General features: G+C 46.9%; 1 protein-coding gene across 1 annotated transcript in view; it reads left to right on the top strand.

Annotated features, from left to right (window-relative positions):
- The first annotated feature begins 2,782 nt into the window (after positions 1–2,782).
- Positions 2,783–11,752, top strand: part of LOC113098458 (cytoplasmic dynein 1 heavy chain 1-like) — a 34,236-nt gene continuing 25,266 nt past the window's right edge. The window contains 17 exon segments of the mRNA XM_026263548.1: positions 2,783–3,086; positions 4,566–4,653; positions 4,832–5,005; positions 5,089–5,344; positions 5,689–5,875; positions 5,949–6,220; positions 6,309–6,536; positions 6,970–8,046; positions 8,621–8,800; positions 8,878–9,027; positions 9,111–9,257; positions 9,810–9,950; positions 10,019–10,195; positions 10,276–10,386; positions 10,465–10,584; positions 10,655–10,894; positions 10,977–11,132. Of these exon segments, the coding sequence (XP_026119333.1) occupies positions 2,834–3,086; positions 4,566–4,653; positions 4,832–5,005; positions 5,089–5,344; positions 5,689–5,875; positions 5,949–6,220; positions 6,309–6,536; positions 6,970–8,046; positions 8,621–8,800; positions 8,878–9,027; positions 9,111–9,257; positions 9,810–9,950; positions 10,019–10,195; positions 10,276–10,386; positions 10,465–10,584; positions 10,655–10,894; positions 10,977–11,132 (3,957 nt within the window). The 5' untranslated portion in view covers positions 2,783–2,833.

The following is an 11,752-nucleotide window of genomic DNA, read 5'->3' as shown; positions in this document are numbered from 1 at the left end:
TTTATGAATGCAGTTCAGCGGGGCATTGATCTGGTGCTGGATTCTGTAAGGGCAAACAGGATGCTTTCAAATAAGAAATAAGATAACCTTGTCTGTCTTGAGTGATTCTGACTCTGATAAAATGATGATTTTAGAGCGTTTATTCTTATATTATTGGCTTGCTTAGTTTAGGTCTTAACTTTCAGTTCACTCATTGATTCAAGAATTGAGCGCATGTTTCTAGTGCTTTCATGAGTGTCAGAGAGCGAGGCTTTGACAGAAGTGTGACACAAACCCAGCGGGTGTCTAGTAGATGATCTGGAAGACAGCGTGTCATTGAGATGCACGAGCATCCACTGAGATCTAAATTATGCATGACTCTGCATCCTGCTGATTAAAGAAAGACCAGACTCCACTGGAGCATCAATTCTTAATATAAGGCCTGATTAGAACGGACAAATCTGATGCAGTCGAGATCAGCAGTGAGGCTTTTAAAGAAGTCTCTTCTGCTCATCAAACCTGCATTTATTAGATCAGAAATACTTGATTACTATATTATTACTTAATTATTGATAATAATCAGATGTTTCTTGAGCAGTAAATCATCATATTATTCTGATTTCTGAAGATCATGTGACACTGAAGACTGGAGGAATGATGCTGAAAATACAGCGGAGCATCACAGAAATACATTACACTTTAACACAGATTCACACAGAAAACAGATGATTTACACTAGAATAATATTTCAGTGTGTTTGTGTGATGTGCTGGTGTCTCTCGTTAGAGGCTTTGCTCGTCAGGAGGCCGTGGCTCTCTCTGAATCACCTGAGAGTGTGTCCAGCGGCAGCAGCTCTCGCTCGAGGCTGACGGGGAAACACGAGGTGCTCAGTCTGCGATGTTTCTTCAGAGCGCTGGGGTCAGACGTGTGTTTGGAGCGCAGCAGCTGAGCACTGGGAGGCTTCCTGGAGCACACACTCTTCTTCTGAAACCAGAGTCACACACAGCAGCTTCCTGTTACACACACCACTTCCTGCTGGAGGAATCAGTTATCCACGGATCTGTGCTATATTCCCAGCAGAATGAGACCGGCTGTTTTACACTCAATAGTGTTTGGACAGTAGTGTGATCTTCTGCGGTTCATGTTTCCTTCGGTCAGATCTGTTAAATGTTGTTGTTTACCAGCATGACTCTGGAAATACTATAATACTGATTCTCCTTAAACTTACATAGTAATACAATCAAATGAACTGGTATTTAAAAGCAAATCAACTGAAATTAAAGAGATTTTATATATAGACCTGTGCTGTGCTAATAATAAATAATATTCATTTCCATGTTTGAATAATAAATCACTATAAACAGGTTCCATCTGATTTATTCCTGCTGAAGTTAAGATAAACACTTTATAAAGTCTAGCTGAATACTGTTAAAACTGGTAAAATAAATAAAAAAAATCTAACATGAGATGCTGCAAAGTCAAATCATCTGAGAGTTGACCACTTTTCATCCTAATAATCGATATTTACCTCATTATCAGAGCCCTGATCATCTTCATGCTGTTTGCTTCCCCTTCTGCTGGATCTCTCAGACTGAACATTTATGACAGAACAAGATACAGACTGTTAATTGAGCTAATCTAACTAAAAGATGATCTACGAATATAAAAGTTAATCCATCAAAGAACTTCTTAAGTGTCACCTTGTCTTTCTTTGACTTGTGCGGCATCATGAGTGACAGATCTGTGAGCGCGCGCGGGATTGACACTCACACGTGCGCGCGCGGGCTGGCAGGTGCGTGTCTCGTGACGTCAGTCGCTCAGGTCCAGTGCTGTCCAGACTCAGTACCGTTAATCAGTGTCTTCGTTCTGTTTATTTATTTGTGCAGTTTCCACAATGTTTAAGTTTTTTACAAGTGTGTAGTGGTGTCCAGGTACAGAACCCGAATAATCAAATGTAGAACAGCACTGCATAGTGTTCAGTGTTTAAATATACAGTCAAAACAAATGTATTCAGACACTTTCAACATTTCTCACATTATCACTGTTTATTCGCTATAATTTAGATAATGGTAATAAATTATAAGAAGAACTCAGAACTGTCAGAACAAATTAATATTGATAACGTCAGATAACTTTGATAGAAAGGTATGCAATGGATTACAATCAACCAAAACTTCAGAGATTTTTTTTTACACAATAATCAATACTTTGTTGATCATTTACCAAGCGATGCTTAAGTAGTCCACTGTCTTTGGGTATAATGTCAGTTTTCTTTATTTTGCTATACTCACTTAAATAAATGAACTACACACACTGGTAAACAAAATATATAGAAAATTATATTTGGTGTCTGAATAATTTTTGGACATGAAAAACATTAAAAATAACCCAGAAACATAAAACAAATAAAAAAGACTTTCAATCAGTCTGACACATTTTAAAATAATTATTATGTCAATACAATACAAATTCACATGTATCACTAGCATCAGCTGATATGCGATTAATATTATAACGGGCACTCATAACCTTATTTTCATATGCATTGTTTATTTTATTGTTTGTTTGTTTTTTTTTCGTATATTTGCAGCAGAAACGGTTTTTCTTTGTTGTATTGCAGTAGATACGCGCGAGCGCGTGACGCTTCTCGGCTTTCTGGGATTTGTAGTTCTCGTGTCACCTTCACTCGTTTGTTCGGCCGGTGGAAAAACTACATATCACAGACTTCCGTGAAACAATAAGGTTCGGCGACGCGCGGGGCGCTGGTCATTCCGGTGATGAGTCGGAGTCCGTGATACAACGGGTCTCTCTCACAGCTCCATCATCGGTTCTTTGCGCTTCGCTGCGGCGGGAAATGTCTGACGGTGGCGGAGGAGAGGACGGCGGCGGCGGGATGGAGGTCTCTGCCGCTGTACAGACGGTAGCGGACGCGTCGGTTCTGCAGAAACACATCCGAAAGCTCGTGCCGCTGCTACTGGAAGATGGCGGCGACGCGCCCGCTTCTCTCGAGAGCGCGCTGGAGGAGAAGAGCGCGCTCGAGCAGATGAGAAAGTTCCTCTCAGATCCTCAGATTCACTCGATTCTGGTGGAACGGAACGCGCTGAAAGGTTAAAAGTCGCACGGCATGATCATGCATTAAACACACATTAAGGGTTAAAGTCTCTCACACGTGTGATTAAGCTCGGATGACCTGCATCTCGATATCTGGGCGCGGTTTTGCTGTGACCGTCATCGATCTAATGATATTTTACTGCAATCAATCATCGCAGGGTCTGTGTAGCCCCGCCCTGTCTGAGGCGCTACTGTCAACTGTCAAAATTATAGTTTACCATATGTTAATTTAAAAAACGGTGATGTAAAGAGGCTGATGGTGAAAGTGACTAATAAGTGATTGATGCGCGTTCAGGGCGTGTTTGCTGCACTGCAGATCAGTGACGTCACGATCGACGCCATCTGATCGAGACTGCGTCGCTCTGTGCTCGCGCGCGGGTGTGTGTGTGTGTGTGTGTGTGTGTTCAGACTCCAGCAGTAACGCAAAAAGCGGATGCTGAATTCGGGATGTGACGGTATCAGATTCAGCATGGACCATGGTATTACCGCGGTATTGAAATAAGTTACAATAGTTGTCATAATACAGTAACACCTGTTGGGTTTAATAGCTTTTTTCTTATAACAAACACAAGTGAACGTTCCAATACAATAAGAAAATACACAAAACATGTATGAAGGAAATGTTTCAAACAGATTAAAGTGCAAAATAATTAAAAAGAACAATAGCTGACACATTACAATAAGATCTCGTTAGTTAATCTTAGTTAATGGATTAACATTAGATATGAGCAATAGCTACATTTGCTACAGAAGTTTTTATTCTTTGTTTAAAAAATACAACTGTTCCTGTTATCTTCATTAAAGAATACAGTTACAACTTTAAATTTTATTAAAATGTTATTAAATGTTAAATGTAATAATTTTTCTCTGGAAGTTTGTGTTAATTAATGAATTAACTAATAGAGGCTTAATGGAAAGGGCATATCTAGGGCATGTTGTAGTTCAGATTATAATGTAAAAGTTTGAAAATAAATATCCTGTTAAGTCTAATTCAGGTGTTCAGTGATGTGTCGTAGTAAACACGAGTCCGAACGCGTTTCAGTCCTTCAGTCCTGTTCAGGGTTGCCAGGTGCTCACAACAGATCCCTCCCATTCGTGTTCCAGGAGATAAATATCATCAGGTTACTGCGAACACAACTGTGTTAAAGACGCTGATCCGCGGGAAAACTGCAGACTTGGCAACACTGCTGTAGTGTTTACGGTGTTACCGGGGCAACGGCTCCCTCAGCGCCCCCTGCTGTCAGACGGACAGCGCTTCAGTGCGCTGCTGTGTATTTAAACAGCTGATGTAGAAACATTTCTTAAAATGCATTCATTGGTTAATACGAGGAATAATTTGTAATTAATTAATCACTGTATTTTGAAGTGCCAGTATATTTAGTCTATACATGCTGCTGATTTATTTCACATGCTCATGTTTTCTTCATGTCAGACGTGAGCTGATTGATCACTAACGGTTGTGTGTTGTTCTGCAGAGGATGTTGGAGATGAAGGAGAGGAGGAGCGCGAGTGCATTTCCTACAGCATCAGCATCGACATCCACTACGGGCTCAAATCAAACAGGTGTGTGTGTGTGGACCTGATGACTGTGTGTGTGTGGACCTGATGACTGTGTGTGTGAGGAGCTGATGTGTGTGTGTGTGTGTGTGTGTGTGTGTGAAGCTGATGACTGTGTGTGTGTGTGTGTGTGTGTGTTTCTGTGTTCTGGTGTTGTGTTCTGATGATATCCGTGCTCTTCCAGCCTGGCTCTGATCAAGCGGACCGCTGTGATCGATGCAGATAAACCCATCTCCACTCAGGTGCGAGTCCTGACTCTGAGCGAAGACTCTCCGTACGAGACGCTGCACTCCTTCATCAGCAACGCTGTGGCTCCCTACTTCAAGTCCTACATCCGGGAGTCTGGTAAAGCTGACAGGTGAGGTCCGCTCGAGCGAGAGAGAGAGAGAGAGTCAGGTGAGAGCCGGTCCTCACGGTGTGTGTGTGTGTGTGTGTGCGCAGGGATGGGGATAAGATGGCTCCTTCGGTGGAGAAGAAGATCGCGGAGCTGGAGATGGGCTTACTGCACCTGCAGCAGAACATCGAGATCCCCGAGATCAGTCTGCTCATACACCCCATCATCACCAACGTGGCCAAGCAGTGCTACGAGCGCGGAGACAAGCCCAAGGTCACAGACTTCGGAGATAAAGTGGAGGATCCCAGCTTCCTGAACCAGCTTCAGTCCGGAGTCAACCGCTGGATCCGGGAGATACAGAAGGTTTGAGATGTGCTTCAGATCACCTTCTTCTGTTACACTCTAATGCTGCTTTGACACCAATTTTTGCTTCTTTTTAATCTCTGAATAAAACGGATCAGTTTCTTTCTACATGTTATCAGCCTGTATGATCCATAAAAGCCTGAAGCAGCAAATATGATGCTGAACAAAACGTGTACCTTATCTTATTTCTGTTTTCATTCAAGGTTCAATGAATTTTTAAATGTCAGAAAGTTAAGTTTGTTATCCCTGATGCTGATCTGTGTCGAGCTCATCTGCAGTGTTTTTGGTGTATATGTGAGGCCTACAGTCTATGAGGGTTACAGGATTGTGTCGGTGTGTTTCAGGTGACTAAACTGGACCGAGACCCGGCGTCTGGAACGGCTCTGCAGGAGATCAGCTTCTGGCTGAACCTGGAGCGAGCTCTGAACCGCATCCAGGAGAAGAGAGAGAGTCCCGAGGTGCTGCTGACGCTCGACATCCTCAAACACGGCAAACGCTTCCACGCCACGGTCAGCTTCGACACAGACACGGGTGAGCCGTCTGTCCGAGGGAGATCTCACGCTGTGCTCCGTCACGCTTGTGACCGCTCTGCTGTTTCTCTCAGGTCTGAAGCAGGCTGTGGAGACGGTGAACGACTACAACCCTCTGATGAAGGACTTCCCTCTCAACGATCTCCTGTCGGCCACTGAGCTGGACAAGATCCGGCAGGCGCTGGTGGCCATCTTCACTCACCTGCGCAAGATCCGAAACACCAAGTACCCCATCCAGCGTGCGCTGCGTCTGGTGGAGGCCATCTCCAGAGACCTGAGCTCTCAGCTGCTCAAAGTGCTGGGCACCCGCAAGCTCATGCATGTAGCGTACGAGGAGTTTGAGAAGGTACTCGCCCCTCGGCTTGAGAATAACACACAGAACCAAACCAGATCGCAGATTAGGGTTTCTGAAGTCTTGTTTGCTTCCTGCGCAGGTGATGGTGGCGTGTTTCGAGGTCTTCCAGACGTGGGAGGACGAGTACGAGAAGCTGCAGGTGCTCCTGAGGGACATCGTGAAGAGGAAGAGGGAGGAGAACCTGAAGATGGTGTGGCGTCTCAGTCCGGCGCACAGGAAGCTCCAGTCCCGCTTGGACCACATGAGACGCTTCAGACGACAGCACGAGCAGCTGAGAGCCGTCATCGTCCGAGTGCTCCGACCTCAGGTGTGACCCGACGGCTTCTGACCGTTCTGTTGTTGACCAGTCAGAGATTAATGATTCCTGACCAGGAAACCTGCTTTTCCTTTTGCGTTTGTGTGAAAGAGTCTGCGATACCAGGATGACTTAAATTAAATTAAATTCATGCATTTAGCAGATGCTTTTATCCAAAGTAACTTTGTGGAAACAGTTTTTACCTGACATTGTTCCCTGGGAATCGAACCCACAACCTTGCGCTGCTAACGCAATGCTCTAATATTGAATGGAGTTCTAATATTTTATTATCAGCCAACCAATCAGAAAGCTTCAGAGCGTGTAGAGCTGACTGCAGTGATCCGGATGAGTCTGTGATATTTACCTGTTATCTACAATAACACACCCTGGAGTCTGCTGACGGACCAATCAGAACAGAGCTAATGCAGTCTATGTCTCTCTCCAGGTGTCTGCCGTTACCCAGCATGCTCAGGGGAAGACGGCGGAGCCCGACGATATGAAGGTGGCCGAGGTGCTCTTGGATGCCGCAGACGTCAACGCCATCGAGGAGGTCAATCTGGCCTACGAGAACGTGAAGGAAGTGGACGGACTGGACGTGTCGAAGGAGGGAGTGGAGGCCTGGGAAGCGGCCATGAAGCGCTACGACGAGCGCATCGACCGCGTGGAGACACGCATCACCGCACGCCTGCGCGACCAGCTGGGCACCGCCAAGAACGCCAACGAGATGTTCCGCATCTTCTCCCGCTTCAACGCCCTGTTCGTGCGGCCGCACATCCGCGGAGCCATCCGAGAGTACCAGACGCAGCTCATCCAGCGCGTCAAAGACGACATCGAGGCTCTGCACGACAAGTTCAAGGTGCAGTATCCTCAGAGCCAGTCCTGCAAGATGAGCCACGTGCGAGACCTGCCTCCCGTCTCCGGCTCCATCATCTGGGCCAAGCAGATCGACCGGCAGCTGACGGCCTACATGAAGCGCGTGGAAGACGTCCTGGGCAAGGGCTGGGAGAACCACGTGGAGGGTCTGAAGCTGAAGCAGGACGGAGACAGCTTCCGTGCCAAGCTCAACACGCAGGAGATCTTCGAGGACTGGGCGAGGAAGGTCCAGCAGCGTAACCTGGGCGTGTCCGGCCGCATCTTCACCATCGAGAACACACGCGCCCGCGGACGCACCGGCACCCTGCTCAAGCTCAAGGTCAACTTCCTGCCCGAGATCATCACGCTCTCCAAAGAGGTGCGCAACCTGAAGTGGCTGAGCTTCCGCGTGCCGCTGGCCATCGTCAACAAAGCCCATCAGGCCAACCAGCTGTACCCCTTCGCCATCTCGCTCATCGAGAGCGTGCGCACCTACGAGCGCACCTGTGAGAAGGTGGAGGAGAGGATGTCCATCTCGCTGCTGGTGGCCGGCCTGAAGAAGGAAGTGCAGGCGCTCATCACCGAGGGCATCTCGCTGGTCTGGGAGTCCTACAAGCTCGACCCGTACGTCCAGCGTCTGGCCGAAACCGTCTTCAACTTCCAAGAAAAGGTCCAGCAGCTCAAGACAGTTTGATGATTGGACACACATACACACACACAGACTCTCACACACACACAGAGACAGACAGACACACATGCACAGACAGACACACACACAGACATGCACAGACTCACACACACACAGACAGACACACACACACACACACACACACAGACAGACTCACACTCACACAGACAGACACACACACACACACACACAGACACACACAGACAGACTCACACACACACACTCACACACACACAGACACACACACAGACAGACAGACACACACACACACACACACACACAGACAGACAGACAGACACACACACACAGACAGACACACACACACAGAGACAGACACACTCACACACACAGACACACACACACACACAGGCAGACACACACACACACACACACAGAGACAGACACACACACACACACAGAGACACACACACACTCCAAGCCTTAATAAATGTTGAATGCTGCTGTGTTGTGTGTGTCCATGATTGTGTTGGTGGTGTAGATGTGTGTGTGAGTCGGGTCAGGAGAGATGTGACTGTGGTGTGTGTTTGACTCTCAGGTGGATGATCTTCTTCTGATCGAGGAGAAGATAGATCTGGAGGTGCGCTCGCTGGAGACCTGCATGTACGAGCACAAGATGTTCACCGAGATCCTCAACCGCATCCAGAAGGCTGTGGACGACCTGAACCTGCACTCGTACTCCAACCTGCCCATCTGGGTCAATAAACTGGACATCGAGGTGAGTCCAGCTGGACAGAGGCACAGAGTCTGTCCGGAGAGCCGTGTTTGATCAGATGTGATGTGTTTCCTCTGTAGATCGAGCGTATCCTCGGGGTGCGTCTGCAGGCGGGTCTCAAAGCCTGGACGCAGGTTCTCCGGGGACAGATGGAGGACAGGGCTGATGTGGACATGGACACTGAGGCTCCTCAAGTCAGTCACAAGCCCGGAGGAGAACCCAAGATCAAGGCAAGAAGTCCTCCTGTAGCTCTGAGTCTGTCTGCACTGAGGATTCGTGACTTCACTCTCAAACGTCTTCTTCCTCCAAACAGAATGTGGTCCATGAACTGAGGATCACTAACCAGGTGATCTATCTGAACCCGCCGATCGAAGACTGCCGCTACAGGCTTTACCAGGAGATGTTTGTGTGGAAGACGGTCATCCTGTCTCTACCCAGAATCCAGAGTCAGAGATATCAGGTCTGTGTTCGTCTTCGGTTCAGGGACAGTTCACCCAAAAATGATCATTCTGCAGTAATCGCTCAATCAGTGTTTAAACTACTGAAAGATGTCAGTATAACGGCTTGTAAGCAAAATCTACGTAATATCACATTTACGTCAGAAAGAAAACCATTCTGTGACCAGAAAACCATTTAGTCAGGTATACAGGTTGATGATGGATCAGGATGATTTTTGGCATTTTTTTATGAATCGCCATCCACATGTGAACGTGTCATCAGCATGGAAAAAAGGTGCTTTATTGTGAGTTAAATGGACACAAACTTACCAATTTGTAAGATAATATTGAGTGTTTTTGCTCAAGTTTGCTGCCAAAGTTTCAATTAAAGCCACAGCAGAAATGTTTTGTGTCTGAGCAACACAGCAGTGTTTCGATCCTGAATGAGTGACTAATGACTCGCTCATTAAAACAGTCGTTTACTGTCATCTACTGGTGGTTACTTGCATGTTCAAAAACATTTAAAACAGTTTTTTCTAAAAGTATTTTGTCTTCACGGTTTGCTCTTCTCTCAGGTGGGCGTTCACTACGAGTTATCAGAAGAGGAGAAGTTCTACAGGAACGCTCTGACCAGGATGCCTGATGGTCCGTCTGCGCTGGAGGAAGCTTATAACGCAGTGAAGGAGATCGTGTCTGAGGTGGAGCAGTACGTGAAGGTAAGGTCTTCTCTCAGAGCGAGCGAGCGAGCGTGTTCAGACGCAGGACTGACGCTGTTTCTCTTCAGGTGTGGCTCCAGTACCAGTGTCTGTGGGACATGCAGCCCGAGAACATCTACAGCCGTCTGGGAGAAGATCTCAACAAGTGGCAGGCGCTGCTCGTGCAGATCCGCAAAGCTCGAGGCACGTTTGACAACGCAGAGACCAGGAAGGAGTTCGGGCCGGCCGTCATCGACTACGGCAAGGTCAGGAGGAAGCGGCTCAGGGTTGGGTCACGAGGAGTCTCTCACACACACTCACGTGTCTCTCTTTACGTCTGCTTTAGGTTCAGTCCAAGGTCAATCTGAAGTACGACTCGTGGCATAAGGAGGTGCTCAGTAAGTTTGGACAGATGTTGGGCAACAACATGCAGGACTTCCACTCGCAGATCTCCAAGGTGTGCACGCTCTCGCTGAAGGCACAGCTGGTGTTTGTGCTCAGGTGAATGTTCTGAAGTCTTCTGTGTCTCTCACAGTCTCGACAAGAGCTGGAGCAGCATTCGGTGGATACGGCCAGCACCTCTGATGCCGTGACCTTCATCACGTACGTGCAGGCGCTCAAACGCAAGATCAAACAGTTTGAGAAGCAAGTGGATGTGAGTACAGTCTAGGTCTTAAACACGGTTCTGTGCTGGAAACGTCATTAACGTGTCTGGTCCTCTGCAGCTGTTCCGCAACGGCCAGCGTCTGCTGGAGAAACAGCGCTTCCAGTTCCCTTCCTCCTGGCTGTACATCGATAACATCGAGGGCGAGTGGGGTGCCTTCAGCGACATCATGAAGCGCAAAGACACGGCCATCCAGCAGCAGGTGGCCAACCTCCAGATGAAGATTGTGCAGGAGGACCGCGCCGTGGAGAACCGCACCACAGACCTGCTGTCGGACTGGGAGAAGACCAAACCTGTGGCAGTACGTGTGAGAGAGAGAGATCTGGGAGAGGTGTGGTGTTGGCAGCTCTCGTTCAGTGTTTGTCTGCTTGTTATCGCTGCAGGGCAGTCTGCGTCCAGAGGAGGCGCTGCAGTCGCTCACCATCTACGAGGGCAAGTTCGGCCGGCTGAAGGACGACAGAGAGAAGTGTGCGAAGGCCAAAGAGGCGCTGGAGCTGACGGACACAGGTCTGCTGAGCAGCAGCGAGGAGAGAGTCCAGGTGAAGCGCTTCAGATCTCGCTCATAACAGAGACGCTTCTAAACCGCTTTAACAGAGACACAAACCAGCGAACAATCACTGAGTTCATCATCTATGAGCGTCGATGAACCCTGGCGGCTTGATGCCATCATACTTTCCCCATTTGATAAATCACAGTGCATCAAGTACTTACATTAAGATTTCTGAAATTTACAATACATATGCAAACGAGGCATCAATCTAATTAAATATGTACTAATATGCAGAAATCTGAACGCTGGATAAAGTCAGGTTCAAAATTCTTGTTTGATATTGTTGAAATGGAGTTAAAGTTTTTCTTGGAGAATTTGGATTTCTCTTTTTATCCATAAATTAGAAAATACTGCCAGCAAACAAGCACATTTTAACCATGATTCTTGGAGTGAAATGCTGTATCAATCAGTGAGAATGAAAAATTAACAAACTTTTAGAATAAAGAGAGGAATACAACTAAAGTTTGTTTATGATACTGACAAAAAAAAAAATAGATTTGACATTATTGAAAAGGGATCCTTATAGCTTGGACAATTTCTTTGTGAAATTGACATGTCAAATAACAAAGCTAAATTTTAAAACTAATTCCAAATCTAATCAAATAAGAC

Source organism: Carassius auratus, unplaced genomic scaffold (genome assembly GCF_003368295.1).
Source record: "Carassius auratus strain Wakin unplaced genomic scaffold, ASM336829v1 scaf_tig00216561, whole genome shotgun sequence".
Classification (NCBI taxonomy): domain Eukaryota; kingdom Metazoa; phylum Chordata; class Actinopteri; order Cypriniformes; family Cyprinidae; genus Carassius; species Carassius auratus.
The sequence above is the reverse complement of the archived record's forward strand: the minus strand, read 5'-3'. Positions and strand labels throughout refer to the sequence as shown.